Consider the following 18027-nt stretch of genomic DNA (forward strand, 5'->3'; position numbering starts at 1 on the left):
GAATAAGACTGACACTTCCTTCAACCAATCAGAAATAGAGAAGAGAAGTAAGGTTGAAAAAGGAAAGGCAGATAAAATTGGAGAAAATTTAAGTAGTGTGAGCTGCATGACTGAAAATAAAGAGCAATTGGACAAGAAACTGATGACAGAAGTAAAAACTTTAATTCACCAGGAGGTGAATAAATTGAATCAGCCAATATTAAGTAGTCTTGATGAAGTTATAAAGCAATTGTCGACTATTACCTTGAAATCTCAAGAAAATCAAAACCCCACTACAAATAAAATTAATGAGATGATCAAACATGAAGTTGAAAAACAAAGCCAACCTATTTTAGATAGTCTAGATAAAGTAATCCGAGGATTAGATGATGTTAGACAACAAATGTCTGCTATTCCTCAATCCAAGACAGATATAAAACAAAGAAATCCTGTTAAATGTTATAATTGCAACAAACTTGGACATTATGCCAGGAACTGTTTCCATAACAAGGAAAACTACTATAACAACAGATGGAACTCAAAATTTGGATATGTGACCCACAGGAGAAATAACAGAATTCAGAAATATCAAGCATCTAATGAGAGAATGATGAGAATTAGAGGTGATATCCTGGGCTCTAAATGTGACATTTTATTAGATACAGGATGCAATGCCTCTACCATCAGGATGGATTATTTCCTAACCTTAAAGAACAAACTGTGGAAGAGCACTGCCAAGCTGAGACAACCTGTAAGGATTACTTCTCTCTCAGACTCAAACTCTGTGGCATATGAGAAACTTCGAGCAAGAATATACCTACCTGAATTTGGACTGTACGTGTGGCAAGACCTACTTGTTGTCCCCACTACTTCCAATCTAAGTTCTCACATTATCTTGGGAACAAACTTCTTATCAAGATATCAGTTTTCTTGTGACTTTTCTAAGAAGGAAATATTCCTGATGAACAAGAGGAGATATACCAGAAGAAATGAAATTCATGATTGTGATAAGACTAAGTATCAAACAAAACAGTTTAGATTGCCACCTGAATCAGGACCATCTACTAAAGAAAAGTCGGCTGTGAATCAATCATCTAAAAGAGATAGTGATGATAACTCACATGTGCACGTTCAGTCTGACACACCACTTGTCATGGATGAACAACAAGTGGTAGTGACAAAGCCTAAAGCAGAAATTACCACTAATAGTGAGATAACAGTTGAAGTCAATTTTGGTAAAATAACCAATCTATATAATGGAACAAATCACCAAGTAGTGAAACAGCTAAAACTTAATTCTAGTAATAGAAAACGTGAATTTAATTCGGAAGAGACAATCCCTTACTACAGACATAGAAGACACACAAAAATTGATAATGATAGTGATAAGAGATTTAATGAAAATGTAAAAGAGAATAAATACATTAAACATAATAAGGAACCAAGTTTCAGTCAAACTAGGTACTACTTGAGGAATCGGAAAGGAAATGTGTAATCCAGTCCTTCCGTGAAGGAGCCTAGTATAAAAAAAAAAAAAAAATTTTTTTCTTATAATAAAATTTTTTTTTTTTAAAAGGAAGGGTGAGCCTATGTTAAATTGTGAATGAAACTATGTTGTGTAATTTATTTTTTTTTATTCACATTTAACATTACATATTATGTATTAATCATAATTTGTATAAAGATTTATTGTTCCTTAATTAAGGATTACTATTTAAATATTTATTGTAAACTTAACCTACTATTAATTTATTAAATAATAATATGTGTAGAAATTTATGATAACTAAATATATATGTAAAGTAACGAAAAGTGTATTATAAATAATTGTATACGTAATGAAAGAGCGCTGATTAAGTAGCTCAAATATTCTGTTTATTCTTATTTGTGAAAATTTAACGTTATGTAATCACTTATGTAAGAGTAGAGCGTTGTGTTACATTAGCGAAATGTTTACGTTCATGCGTTGTCATGGAGACGCATGAAACAAACAAGCACGAGTCGAATACAGCGTGACCTTCGGACTGAAAGGGTTGGAAAAGAAATAGGAGAGGATTATTAATTAGAGAGAAGAGAGAGTTTTGCGGAGCCTGAAGGAAAGTAGGATATAAGCAAGGAAGTGAAAGAAAATTATAAGTTCTCTAGGGCAGAAATTCATGAGAATAGTGTTGAGAAGTGAGCCAAAACATAGTGAATCATATACTTAGCTGCAAGTGAAATAAGCTGTGGTTATAGAGGAAAATTGATGTCGTAATCGGATAAATAAAGAACTGGACATTCAATGAAAAATTCTGATTAGTTCCAGTTAGTCTAGGATTACGTCTTAATTCTGTGTTGCCCTGAGAAGAATATAATGAATTTATCTAGTTTCAGAAAAGTAAACAAGGAAAGATATCAGTGCCTTATTGATGTGTTTTGTTTAGAGTAGTGAAGCGCAATTAACAGTAGTTCAGCTAAAATCGTTGAAGAATTTTATTTAATGTGTTCCGCTAGCTCAAATAAGTTAATTTATAAGTGTGCTCGCAATAGATTGATGTATTGAAGATTGTATCTGGTAAGAGTAGTCATACATGTTTGTTTATTCTAACATTAACTATTATCTTCGAAGTTCAAGGTCCGAAATAAGATTGTTTGGAATATTGTCTACCTTGATTAGTGCCTGCTGTGAATTTAAACATTAAGTACAACTGATAGATGTGTGCAGACTGATCAAATGAGAAGTTTTGTTGTATTAACTTGAGTTAAGAAAACTTGTAATTTTGAAGCTGTTAATTGTATGTTAAGGTTTAAAACATTGAATTGGAATGAGTGACTTAGCAAGATGTATTAAGTTATTTGTATTGTTTCATTTGAAGGTAGAATTCTTGTATTTGTTATATATCATATATTAAATGTTTTATTTTGTTAATCTAATTATTGTGTTTGCCTGAATTCCTTTTTATTGCACCGTTCATAAATATTCGAATCTTGCGGGAACCCCAAGTGGAATAGTAAATAATTCGGCCTAAACTAATGAGAAGACTGCTAACTTAATTAAGAATTGATCCTACTATATTATATAGACTAATCTAAAAATAGGGTGGCGCAGTATAATTATAAATTTCTCTATTTTTTGGATCGGTGATCAATTTGCGATTAAGTGTTATATTGATAAGAGTGACTTGAACCAAGATGGCGGATTTAGAACATAATATGAAAATAGAACGTCACGACAATATGCCATAGCTGAATAGCAGAGGAGTAACAATCAGAAAGGTTATGGCTGAGATTGACATTAAGATGAACTGGATTTAGTGCAATTTCTGTTGATTTTAAGATTTTTCTTTCAAGTTCATCATAGCATTTATAAATAATAATTTCAGATCTATCCCAGTTTACTCAGTATATAGTGGACTGATGGTCATTGGAATCAGAAGAATTATTCACATAACTGGATAAGGCCATGGTCCTGGTTAATGTGAAGTCATTATCTTCTATATATATCATCATCATCAAATTCCTGCCATGTACTCTTCAAGGAGTGTACAGGATATGATAGCTACATGAAAAATTTACATTGTTACTAACTTCCTATCTACAATTTTCCTCCAAATCAATCTGTTACCTGTCAAGATTCCAACATAATCAGATCTTATATTTCTATCTCTATTTCTACTTTCTATCTAAATATATATATATATATATATATATTTAAACTAATACATATGTATCATTTTCATTTATTTATAGTTTTCATGCACAAACAAAAGAAATGATTTTTTTTTTCACTAAATTTATTAATAAAATTATGGAGTATGCTAATGATATAAATTTCTGACTATTTTTATGGCTTTTAATAGTTCCAGGAGCTGCATCACTGAAAATTTTATTTCTTAATGCTCCTAAAAATAATGAAATTTACATATATTTCTGTATAACATGAAAGGTATACTTGAGAAGATTGACTATTCCCTCCCCCCCAAAAATTAATAAAGCCTTAAGTAAAGCTTACCTATAAGTTGTTCATCTACTGCATTTAGTCTCATTTCCAGTTCATTATGCAAGTAAGAAATATGGTCAAGAAGGTTCCTTTTGCAAACAGATATTTCAGATTGCATATGTACCTGACTTTTAACTTCTGTACCACCTATTTCTGTTTTCTTTCTTGATACTGATGCAGAGGTGGGCCATATTTCTTTAGTTTCAATAGAATTTTCAGTTGTTACTGTTTCTTGTGCTTGTGGCGACATACTTATTACTTCTGATTTTACATCTATGGAAGCATTATTCATTAATACATCATTTTCTTCTGTTTTGTTAACTTTTATTGATGATACATGTGATGGATTTTCAATTGTAGTGTCAACTTCAGAGACTAAGTTCTGTTCTGAAAATATACCATTTACATCACGCTCTGAAGGTATATTTGGAACATCACTAGATTCCACATTATCAAGTGGAAATAAAAGAGATGTGTCAACCTTTGTTTCTGGATTATGATTAGTTATATCAAAGCCTCCTGTGCTATCATCACTTCTTGATTCATCTTGGGAGGCCATCAAGGAAACTGTATTCAAATCTGTAATTTTTTCTTCTTTTGGAGAAAAATAAGAATGATCAAATGCTGCAAGGTCTCGATGCATTAGCAGTTTGTCATCTAAAGATGATGAACCTATATTTTCATTCTGGCCAAGAGAAACAATTGGAAAAGATTTGGCTTCTTCTTTAAGGAAATCTTTACTATCTAGCTTTTTTGACTCACTTTTGGTCACTTCGGTTTCTCCCATGGATGGCTTAGACCACAACTTTAAATCCTCATGATTTTCTGCACTATAACACAAATAATAATAATAATAATAAAACATTAATGCTTATTTTAAAAAAATCAAGCTGTTAAAAATAATATACAAAAAAAAAACTAAATTTATCATAAATTTCAGTCTGTCATTTACAAAGGAAAAGTTACTGTGTTGTGAACTCATCACCTATAAAAATCCTCTAATGTCTTTTGTTCTACAAAGAGAGCAGACAGAGCTCCATTAATTAACTTTCTGAACACAGGTAATAGTCTCTGTCCTTCAAGACTTCAGTAATAGTGAACTCAGGTTATCAATGAATCAAAAATTTTCCAGTTGCTGCCATCTTGTGGCCCTAAATCTAAACATCCATAGTTATCTGTGATAATGTGAAGTCCATGGTTGATTTTCTTTTTTTTTAGATGCAGGGTTAAAAACTGAGTTTTTGGGAGGAGAAAAACCTTACTTAATCGTGCTAGCAATAGACTAACTCAGGACCTAGTCAAAGAGGACTTAGAACAAGTTCCTCTATTCAGTGTATATATAATGTAATATAATTACATTATATAATAATCACTTATAATGGCAGTCTTTTTTGGGAGGGGGGGGGTACTCAAGTGCTATGGATGCAAATATAATTTCCACAGGGCTACATAGGCATAGTGATTGCAGAAAAATTAAAAGGTTCAATATGTATATACAAAGTATATCAAAAGAAAAATGAAGGAAAAATACAAAATGCAAGTGATGAAATACCGAGTCCAGTCAGGTTTGTAATACCAAAGAGGAGCAAACTTCTACACAGAGCTTTATCTCCCACTATTCTGAATGTTTCAGAAAATATTAGCATTGTGTCAGGAAAAAACAATGGATAAAATGACTCCAGTCCAAAAATCACCGTTAAAAAAGAAAAATGAAGGAAAAATACAAAATGCAAGTGATGAAATACCGAGTCCAGTCAGGTTTGTAATACCAAAGAGGAGCAAACTTCTACACAGAGCTTTATCTCCCACTATTCTGAATGTTTCAGAAAATATTAGCATTGTGTCAGGAAAAAACAATGGATAAAATGACTCCAGTCCAAAAATCACCGTTAATAGCAAAGAGATACCAGGAGTTACCAGAAAACACTGTTAGATATAAGAAGGAAACTTGACTTAAAACAACAAGCCAGATAATAAAAATAAAATAAATAAAACATGAAGTAGGAATTATTACTATCAGAGATCTCAAGCAATTCAGGGACTCACTGAAAGAAAGACCACATATTACCTATACTGGCTGCCATTTCTGTTCTTGAATTCATTCACACACTGCCTGCACTCACCATCTCCAAAGGTAAGTCATTTCAATCTTGCACTGCTCTATGATAAAAAGTTTATTATTTTATTAAAGCTGTTGCAGGGCTTTTTGGAATCTTTCTGTTGATGTGCTTGTTTATCTTGTTCTATTTTTGTACCAAGGATGCTTATGATATATGGGTGAAAATTTCATAATTAAATATTTATTTAACATTAGTCCCCCAGAAAGACCTGGGTTTGATTCCCGTCAGTGACGTGATAAACCTTTATCTGGTATTTTTTGATGAAAGCTGAGTTAGCCAGTCTCATATGGGGGGTAGGAGATTTTTTCATCTGGAAACTCCGGTTTTTCATCCCTCAGAACAGGCAGACCAGTCCGTGAACACACATGGATTACAGTTATGAATACATCCCAGCCATATGCTGGTCCCAAGCCCAGATAAAATGGGGGGGGGGGGGGAGCAATGGTGAACTACCCTGTAAAAATCTCACCAGGAACACTTTGTGGTTCATGCCTACAAAATCACCTAGGGTCGGAAATGACTGAAAGGGAAAAACCAACACCTCCATTCTTTATTTTGTAAGATTGTCTTATGATCTTATTATGAAACAGATATTCATGGAATCTTTGAATCTCAAATGTAATAAATTTTTTTTTTCTTGATTCTTGTTTTATTATTTGATATTAATGCTAAAAAACTTGTCCAATGGACTGTCCTCCCATTAGAGATGATCCTCAATTGAAGTGTCATGCTCTTAAGAATATATTCAAATAATCCATTTAACTTAATTAATGAGTAGCAGATAACATTATGGATCTCCAAAAACTCATTGACAGAGTATACATAGAAAGCCAAAGAATGGGAATAAATATAAACATCAACAAGACAAAATACATGATCATCAGCAAACATTCAGCCTCATCAATGAAACTGACACTCAATGGGAAAAATATCGATCAAGTGTCAAGATATAAATATCTTGGATGAAAGGTGGAATCCTGAAATAGATATAAAGACAAGGATTGAAGTTGCACAGCAGTCCTTCATGAAAATGAGAACACTATTCTGCAATAAAGACCTAAACATGGAAGTCAGATGCCGAATGCTATGTGTGGTCTATTTTGCTCTATGGAGTTGAAACATGGACATTGAAGGCGACAACCATCAAGAAAATCGAAGCCTTTGAGATGTGGCTATACAGAAGAATGCTAAAGATATCATGGACAGAAAAAATTACCAATGAAGAGGTCTTAAAATCCATTGGCAAAGCTAAACATCTTGTACAAATAATCAAGAAATGAAAAACATCGTATCTTGGCCACATCATGAGAAACAGCAAATACCAACTTCTACAAACTATTTTTGTAGGAAGAATTGATGGCAAAGGAACTAGAGGAAGAAAAAGAATATCATGGTTTGACAACATCAAGACGTGGAAAGGAAAGAGCAGTGCACAACTGCTCAGATTAGCACAAGAGCGCAGTTTGTTTGCCAAGATGGTTGCTGACCTTCGATAGAAGATAGCATAATAATAAGAAGAATGAGTAGCCCTTTAGATAAAAGTGCTGCTCATTAATTGTGTGTGTGTGCGTGTGGGAAGGGAGGGAGGTTAAAGACAAATTAAAATACAAGTTCAAATCCTGGTTACTAATGTCTCTTTCCTTTTGTGTTACTGTTGATTAAGATTCTCTTAAGCCTTATTATTGGACTTTTTTTTTTTGATGACTATCTGTCTCTTACCAACAGCATAAGAATTTGGTCACATACAGTTATTACGCATTTAATTAACTTAGGAAAACATATAAAAACACATAATCCAGAGAAGTGACCAGCTGGATTTTTAAGTATGTTATATAAAGCCAACTAAAATAATGGGAAAGTTTATAAAACTGCTCTGAGCAATGAAGTTCCTCCCACCTGGCAGCCATCTTTAAATGTTTATATCTATGAAGTTCAGCTGGTTGTTTTCAGATTTATGGTCAAAGCAAATTAATTTATAAGGTCAGTGTGTCATATTTATTATTTATTAACTGTGCAGATTCTTTTGCCTAGCAGGATGAAAAACCCAAGTTTCCTTGGAGGAAAAAGCCTGCCACCTCAGTATGGGACCAGACAATTCATGTACAGTTGAAAAGACCTTATAACAGTTATAGACAGGATTCGAATCCAGGCCTTTCCTACTAACCATTATGAGGAAACATAAATTTACTGATTCAAAGTATTATTTTAAATGATTAGTATATACATTGTAGCTGCCTTTTGCAGCTTTCAGGCAAAATGCTTTTCCTAAAATTTAAAAATTTACAAGGAAAGAAAGTACTTTTGTAACATTTGTATGAATATCATTCAAAATTTTTATTTAATTATAATTTTTTTAAATGTGAATCCCTTAACTCCCTCCTCCCCTCACATGGTTCTAATGTACTTGTGTGGGTAGGTTAAAGATAAGATAATCTGAAAATAAACCCTGTCCTAGAGACCAAGCCATTTCAGGCTATTAATAAATGAGGGATCTTGCACTGAATGATGCAAACAGTTAACCACTCAGAATTATGCAAGCATTTGTGCTTGCAGTGGGATTTGAACTCACATTCTGTTCACTCAGCTAACCAGTACTTAGATGCACATGGTATGAGAAATATGCTAATTTAAATGTGTAAAGTTTAAATTTTCACAAAAGTCAAATATAGCACAAAGCATGGTTGTTTATTATTCTAATTGTGACATCTGCATAATATCAGCAAATCTCTTAGTTTGTAACCCTACTGACTTATATTGGAATCATTTTTAAGAGTATGCCATATTGTTTAGTTGCATAACACTTATTTGCATAGAAAAAAAATAAAAATCACAAACTTCTTATGTTTCTACTACAAATTTGTTCCAGATAACTGTATAACATTTATTTGCAAAATATATAATTCAAAATTTTTAGTATCCCAAAGACTGATTTCATATTTTTCCAAAACAACTTTTATAACAATTAGTTGTTTTTTTAATTAAATACATATATATATATATTTTTTAAAATCTGATTTCCAACATTTTCAATCTGCTAGTTCTTGAAGATGTTTCTGACAGACAGACAAATACTGTACATAAAATACCATATGCCATACGGTACAATGTATCTATGTTTTCACATTACGTATATGCATGCCGTAAGTCCTTAAGAATACCCCCAAGATGGTTTACAATGAACCAAATCAGTGCTAAGAGAAATCTCCAGGAATCATTTAGAGTTCAATTCTTGGATGATAAAAGTATCAGCTATCTTTATTAGCAAAGAATAAATAGAAAACTAGAGGAAATAAAAGAAAATGATGATATAGAGATAGAAAGGAATCAGTTAAAAAATGTATTAATAAATGCAAAAGAATGCCTCGGAACAAAAAGTATGGAAGAGGAGAAAGAGAATAAGAAACGGATGAAAACATTGAAACAATAATCAAAGATAAGAAAGAAGCATATAAACAATGAATAAACACAAAATCGCTAGAAGCAAAAAGTAATTATAAATACAAGATTAATAGCAAAAAAAAAAAAAAAATGCATGTTGAAAAAAGAATAGAGAAACATGGGATAACTTCATAATGAAATTGGAAAGAGATCTTACAGTGAAGAGACCAAATACATACAAAATTCTGAGGAATATGAATAAGCAGGTAAAAGAAAAAGTGAAACTTGAAATAATGAAAGAGAAAACCTGGCTGGACTTCTCCCAAACCATATGGCAAGATAGTAAAAATATAATCTTTACTATCAAATTTTTACAAATGAAGCTAAAACTGACATAATGCTTACTACTAACTATAGAGTAGAAGAAATAACATTACAAGAAATCCAACAAGCAATACAGCAAAGCAAATCAGGAAAATACCCTGGAGAAGATGGAATAAACATAGAACTTATAAAATATGCAAGCATCATATTCATCAAATGACTTTTAAAATTATTTAACAATATCTGGCAGCAAGGAAAAATCCCAGAAAGTTGGAATAAGGCAATTCTCATCCCAATATATAAAAAGGCAATAAATGCCAACTGAGAATGAAAACTACAGAGAAATAAGTCTTTTAAATACTAGTTGTAAGTTATATGCATGAATATTAACTTCAAAACTTAAATCATATGTAGAAGATAAATTTTGTGAAGAACAAAATGGCTTTTGAAAAGATGATCGTGCATTGACCCAGCTTTCACATTAAAAATTATAATAGAAAAACATTATGAATACAACACAGAAATGCACATAGCATTTGCAGAGTGCCAGATAGCTTTTGACAGAGTCTTAAGGAACAAACTGTGGACCATACTCAAGAATCTAAACATTCAAATCAGCTGCTTGCTGCAATAACTAAATAGCAGAACAACCAAACAGCAGTAAGAATCAATGAAAAAGTTACAGAATGGAAATCAATAAACAGAGAGGTCTATCAAGGATGCCCAATGCCACCACTGTTATGTTATTTAATATCTATATAGATGAATTGAATTGAAATGTTGAAATGGATTTTAACGGTATTGATGCGAACACAGATTGATAAGAAAATAACTATTTATTAACTTAAAAGCTAATATTTTGCTGGTATTATATTCAGCATCTTCAGAGCACACAAACGAAGTTTGTTACAATAGCAAGACAAACACAATCTGGTGTAACACAAGACTAAAGTCCTAATTAGGCACCATCTAAGTTTAAAAAATAAATTAATTAAAAAAAAAATCCAACAAGCAATACAGCAATATTGCTTGCTGGAAAATACTAGTCCAAATAGTAGTCTTTGAAAGTTTTGAAAAAAAAAAATTAATGTAGTCTTAGGATAACTGTCTCCCAAATCTTTGGTAGATTTATACAACCATACTCGTTGAGGTTTGGAGTATGTTTTAAGGCTTCTGTTGATTCCAGGAACAACCTCTCTGACTTGTAGCTTCTGTGCAGTACTTTTGTTTTTTTCCAATTGATCCTGTGTGCAGGGGTATCCAAAGCATGGTCTGCTAGACCCAACTTGCCATAGCGAAAGTGCCGGATATATTTTTTGTGTTCACTGAGGCAGATATCCACAGTTTATTTTGCTACAGACCAGGCAAGTTCTTCCTGTCTGCCCGTAGTAAGCTCGACGACATGAACAGGGCACTTCATTGACTCCTGGATGTAATAAAGGAGCGAATCTGTCCTTAGGTGAACGGATGAGAGCTGCCAATTTCACATAAGGTTAAAATACGGTGCGTAGTTGCTGTTTGTTAAGCACCTTAGATATCTTTTCAGATGTGCTTTTAATGTATGGGATGGTGATAGTTTTGTTGTAGTCTTCTGTGGTAGATAGTGAGGGGGATTTTTGGTAATAGATAAAATACTAAAAAGCATTTAGTATTTTATCTATTACTTATACTAGTCCCACTGTTACACCGGATTGTGGTTGTCTTGCTATTGTAACAAACTTTATTTGTGTGCTCTGAAGATGCTGGATATAATACCAGCAAAATATTAGCTTTTAAGTTAATAAATAGTTATTTTCTTATCAATCTGTGTTCGCATCAATACCGTTAAAATCCAATTCAACATGTGTGACGAACACATAAGCCTTTCCACACAGTTAGTAAAGAAATGGAATGAAAATATAAAACTGATATTTAAACTGGATCGTAGAACTATACATAACACCCTTTTGTTTGCAGATGAACCAAATAATCATAGCAAGAAGTGAGGTTGAACTCCAAAAATCAATATATGATTTAAACATAAGTGCCAAAAAATTTTGAATGCAAATATTAACAGACAAAACAAAAATCACAGCTTTTAAAGGACTACTTCCAGTCAGAAGTAAAATCATTGAAAATAAAATTTTAGAACAAATTAATTGCTTCAAATACCTTGGATGTGCTGTATCATATACAAAAAGAAGCTGACATTGACATCAAAATTTCAAATTTTCTAAAGATAACAAGAATCAATAATATTTTCAAACCTAACCAAGTTCAAAAGCATACAAGAATAAGAGTTTATAAAGTTTTGGCAAGTGAATTATACACCATTAAAACTGCAGAAGAAAAAAGAATAGAAACTAGTGACCTGTGAAGGACAGCAGGTTATTTTCTCTGGGACAAAAGAAGAAGCACAGAAATACATATTCTAAAAATAGAATATGAATACTGAAAGAAGTGGACTGAACATACAGAAAGAATGGACGGTTTGAGACTACTTAAAAAATACTCTGATACTACCCAGTTGGAGAATACACAGAATTCAGGGATGACCAAGGAAAGGATGGAAAGAGACTGGAACAGGCCAGTGGGCCTAAAATTCCCTGAACGGATGATGATGAAGTCCTTGTGTTGTAAAGCAGCTGCAATGCAGCCTATAGTCAGTTGAACTTTCCTGAATCAAGAACACAGAATGCATAAATCAAAACAAATATTTTAAACATTTTATTTTTATTCAGTGATGTCACAAAACTGGAAAGACTTAACTAATAAGCTGTTGCTGCAAAGAAAGCATGAACCATCACAACTGCAAGTGTCATGAATGAAAACAAATCAGGAGGCTATCGTGTATCAATTTATAGAAAATGCTAATCTGAGAAAGAAACAATAAAGAGAATCAACTAGAGAGGATGTCAACAAAGCCCTATTTGTTTGGTACACTCAAGCCTGAGTGCTCTTGGCACTCCAATTTTTGGATCACTCTTCAAAAGTTGGCAGCTTCAGGCTAAGAAATTGGCATATGAATGGAATGTTTAATTGACAATGGTTCACCAGCACCAAATGATTCATTTAAAAAAATCACATGGTGAAAAGCAAAGTCACATTTAGGCAGTGGAGCATTGGCTATGCAGTGTTTGGCCTTACATCCAGTACACTACACAGCAAAGGACATATATAATTATAATGAAACAGAAGGTTATTATGCTGTTTTGATGGGTTTACTATCCGACAACAGATATGAGACCCACAGCTGGCAATGTGCCAAGAAGAGTCAATTCATGTTGAAGGGGAGAAAGGAATAAAGTGATGTACGGATTCGTTACCAACACATGAAATCAGATGCGTTATACGTAAAATTTTCCAACTGTTGTACAAGTAAAATAGTTACCACTTTAAAAACTGGAATTTTCATAAAAGAAAACCTAATTTTTCGACGTATAACAATAAACAGTCATCCCATGAAACATACTGATTAGCTTATTATCGAAATGGATTCACCTTCTTCTGCCATGTGCAGAAGTATCGTGGGGTCTCGCATCTGTGGTTGCACAGTACTTATATACTGTACTTACTGTAAAGTATCTGCATTTTTATATATGTTTTTTGTTCAATAAAATAAAAGATATGAAAAATTTATTTCAGATATAAATTTATTAATATATCATTCTTCTTTTTCATCTGTCAGATGATCTGAGTCCCTTATGAACAAATCTTTGCCATCTGGCTGTATCTTTGGCCACCATATCTATCATTTCTCTGAATCTCAATAAATGTAACTTTTCTTTCAAATACTATAGCCAAGTTCGTTTTTTTTTTTGGTCTGCCTCTTGATCGTCGTCCTCCAATGATTCCATTCAAGACTATATTTGGTAATCTCTGAGAGGACATTCTCTGGAGGTGTCGAAACTGACTTAATTGCTGTTTAAAAATTATAGCTATGATATCTTTTCTATAGTTTAATTCATGTTTGACTTGCTCATTTGTTTTGTGTTCTGACCAATGAGTCTTATGTATTTTTCTTAAGCATTTCATTTTGAATGCTCTGATTTTCTGATTTCTTTCTGATTGAGTCTCCATATGTTGCTTTAGGTATAATAATGATTTAAAGATTTTTAGTTTGAGACTTTTTGAGCCATTATTTTTCCATATTTTGTTTATTTTATTCATATCAGCCCATCCTCTGTTAAGTCAGTATCTTACTGTTTCTGTGTTGTTGAGCTTGTGAGTAATGAAGCTGCCAAGATATGTAAATTCTTTCTTTTAGTGTTCCACGGTGATCAGCATTCACTTTAGAAATTATGGACTTTATAACCGTGTTTTAAATAACTATTTTAATTTCCCGACATATTAAGATCATCATCTGGAATATATACAAACATACAGGACAAGCTGAGTTACATTATACACAGAAAGCTGAAGGAACAATGATTTGATCACCAGTTAATCTAATGGCATGATCTCTAGTGATGCCATTAGATTAACTGGTGATTAAAAATTAATTATTTAGAAACTACATCAAAACTAATATAATATTATTTGGTTTACAGATCAAGTATTGATAAAATTTATTAACTCTACCAAGATATGTAAATTCTTTCTTTTAGTGTTCCACGGTGATCAGCATTCACTTTAGAAATTATGGACTTTATAACCGTGTTTTAAATAACTATTTTAATTTCCCGACATATTAAGATCATCATCTGGAATATATACAAACATACAGGACAAGCTGAGTTACATTATACACAGAAAGCTAAAGGAACAATGATTTGATCACCAGTTAATCTAATGGCATGATCTCTAGTGATGCCATTAGATTAACTGGTGATTAAAAATTAATTATTTAGAAACTACATCAAAACTAATATAATATTATTTGGTTTACAGATCAAGTATTGATAAAATTTATTAACTCTACCAACTAGAACAATTCCGTATGTAAGTGGCATCTCCAACAAGCTCGCCAGCCTCCTCAAACCACACAAAATATGAGTAACATTCAAACCAATAGAAACTATTCATAAACTACTAAGATCTCCAAAAGACAACCATCCTTTCTATAAATATGCTGGTGTTTATAATATTCCATGCTCATGTGGCTAAATTACATCGGACAGACTTCAAGAAGCCTCGGAAATTGGCAAAAGGAGCACATTGGCTACGTAAAAAACAACAGACAGGACATTTCTGGCCTATCGTCTCATTTCTCTACAACTAACCATGTCATCGAATGGAACAAAAGCTGCTCCCCCTACATAGAGGAAAACTACCATTCAAGAATTTTCAAAGAAGCAGCCACAGTCGCTCATTCTACTGTTAACTTTAACAGAAATCAAGGTTTAATACTCCCAGATATGGAAAACACTAATTAGATCTCTAAAAATACAAGAAATGAACGTCAACACAAACTACAGGAAGTTCCTTAGCAACAGCTAGCTAATCTTGTACACGCGATACGTGTTTCACTCACATTCAATGCTATTTTATTTGTAATTATTCTTATCAGTTTTACAGTTACTCATAATTGTGAGATTGTTTTAAGCCTATATGTCAGTGCCCTGAAGATGCCAACAGTTAAAGTGTGGCGAAACTAGTTGGTAGATTTAATAAATTTTATCAATATTTGATCTGTAAACCAAATATTATTATACTAATTCATATGGTCAAGAAAATAAACCTTCATTACATCAAAACTAAATTCTAGATAACATAGGAAAAAAAAATTCTTTCTTATAGATAGTCTTTCAGTAACAATGATGTCCTTTTTTTAGTTACAATTGTTATTTTAGATTTAGGATTCTGGATTATCTCTAGTCCTGTTTATAGTTAACTCTTGGAGAGTAAGGTTCCGTGGGTAGAATATGTGCCTTCCATATGCTTGGAATTTTTAGACCATCATTATTGTTTAGATTGGGGTGGTTGATAAGAATCTCACAGGCTTCCTTAAATTTGCATTCATACCATGTTTTGGTGTGATTGATGTAAACAACTGGTGCTTTTCCAGTCAATGCTATGTAAAGTGTTCAGGGCACGGTCAGAAAGGCCAGCTTTACCAAAGTTATTATATTTAATGTGTCGTTTATGTTCCTTTTGTCTGATATTAATTGATTGTGTGTCCTGTTTCCCCTATATATGGTATATTACAGGTGCAATAAATACAGTAAACTCCAGGGTGGGCCAGCAGTGGGTCTTTGGATGAGGTGAGTAAACTTTTTAGTATTGAAGGAGGTTTAAAGTTGGCTTTGAGGTTGTATTTTTGTAGTATTCTGTTTATTTTATCTGATGTCCCTTTAATGTAAGGATTGGTTATAGTTTTATTGTAGTGTGGTTTATCTGTTTTTTTATTGAGGTCTTGTAGAGAATTTTGTTAATCGTGTTATATGGCTGTATCCATTTTTTAGAAAATATTGCTGATACTTTAAATTCGTCTTTTTGTGCTTCTTCATTGGAGCAAATCTTCAGAGCCCTGTTTCTGACCTGCATTTTTTTTTCCAAGTGAAAAAAAAATTTTCTTTCTGTTTATTTTGTCTTTAGGTCTAAAAAAGCAAGAGTATCACGTATTTTTATGAAAAATACATTTCACGATAGGAATTCTGGACCGACTGATTCCATATGTAATCATTTTATTCTGGTAACAAATATTCAACTTCTGATCTTATACTCTATAATCCAATATATGCATATTATTCTACTAAGTCATAAAAAATGATATTAGTAAGATTTATATGCATAATACATACCTGTTATTATATTAAAAGAATGGAACTATGATTTTTGATACCAAATGGAATCATTCGCCATGTAATATGGGCTACGAAAGCCAAGACAGTAAGTGATTCCAATTGGAATCACTAGGGCAGAAAGTGTTAATGACACCTAGTTTTTGTGCTGGTAGGAGTTTATGTGTATACATTTTCCAGTATATGTCGGTTTCCGGTAATAGTGAAGGAAAGACTGCCTGAAGGAAGACATGTGACAAGAGTAAGAGTATCTAGAAATGGAAGTATGTTCTGTTTTTCAGTTTCAATTGTGGACTATATGCGTTTATGTTGTTTGTTTAGGTGGGTAAGAAAAGTGTCTAGTGTCTGGCGGCCATGGGGCCATATCGTGAAAATATCTTCAATGTATCTAACCTAGACTTTGAGTTTTAAAGGAGAGGAATCTAGAGCATGTTGTTCAAAATGTTCTATATAGAAGTTAGCAATAGGGGGGGGGGGGGAATAATAGCGAGCCCATGGCTGTGCCTTCTTTTTGTAGTTAAAAAGCATTTTGCCATACAAAATAACCAGAACGTAATACATGCGCAAAGAGCATCATTACATCTGGAGGGAACTTGTTCTGTAAAAAAAGAATTGTGTCATTGATTGGGACATTCGTACAGAGGGCAGAGACGTCAAAATTGACTAATAATTCTTGTATTTCTAGTGTGCTGTCTTTGATTATTATTATTATTACTGGTGACTCCAAGGAGTCCTTAGACTCATCGAGGGAGGCCCTAAACATCATTTCCACACAACTATACGACATTCTCACAGTATCTATCATACATTACCTTGAACTCACTCACCGTCATAGCACCCACAACAGACTCTGGCAGCTTATTCCACTCATCTACCACTCTAAAAGTAAAGAACTAACACCCCTGCTAACCACACTCTTGCCCAGCTTCCATAGGTGTCCCCTAGTTATCTCACCACCAGTCCTGATCTCAAAAATATCCTCTGAATTAATCCTACAGAAACCCTTTAGCAATTTGAATGTCTCAATCATATCTCCCCTTTTCCACCTATCAACTAATTTCTTCAACCCACAAATCTTCAACCTGTTCTCATATGGTTCATTCCATAGACCCGCTATCATCTTAGTCACTCGCCTCTGGATCCTGTCCACCTCCTCCCCATCAAGAAGGAACCTAGGTGACCAAATCTGGGCACGGTAGTCAAGATGAGGTCTTATCAAGGCTCGGTGCAGAGGTACAATAACTTGTTTGGCTCTGCTTGTCAAGGTATTTTTCAACAACCAAGTGAGTTGATGAGCTGATTTAGCTACTTTTGCAATGTGCCCCCTAAACTTCATCTCCCTATCCACCAACACTCCCAAGTCCCTGTCCTCATCAATCTCCTGCAGTACAGTTCCACCAATGTGGGATACTGCTGCTAATCTTTTCACCCCAAAATGCATAACCTTACATTTTGTCACATTAAATTGACATCCATTCTCCTTAGCCCAGAACTCCAATCTATCCAAGTCATCCTGCAAGATTTT

The 18027-nt window shown here is 33.1% G+C and overlaps 1 protein-coding gene across 2 annotated transcripts in view; it reads right to left on the reverse strand.

The window, feature by feature from the left end:
• LOC150093314 (uncharacterized) overlaps positions 1–18027 on the reverse strand; it is a 207045-nt gene that overhangs the window by 9428 nt on the left and 179590 nt on the right. For both annotated transcript variants that reach the window (XM_090413488.1, XM_090413487.1), the window contains one exon: positions 3971–4788. In XM_090413488.1, coding sequence (XP_090269614.1) covers positions 3971–4788 — 818 coding nt within the window. The remainder of the gene's footprint in view (positions 1–3970; positions 4789–18027) is intronic.

The sequence above is a fragment of the Typopeltis vanoorti genome, chromosome 24 (genome assembly GCF_054136105.1).
Source record: "Typopeltis vanoorti isolate ZY-2024b chromosome 24, IOZ_Tvanoo_1.0, whole genome shotgun sequence".
NCBI lineage: Eukaryota > Metazoa > Arthropoda > Arachnida > Uropygi > Thelyphonidae > Typopeltis > Typopeltis vanoorti.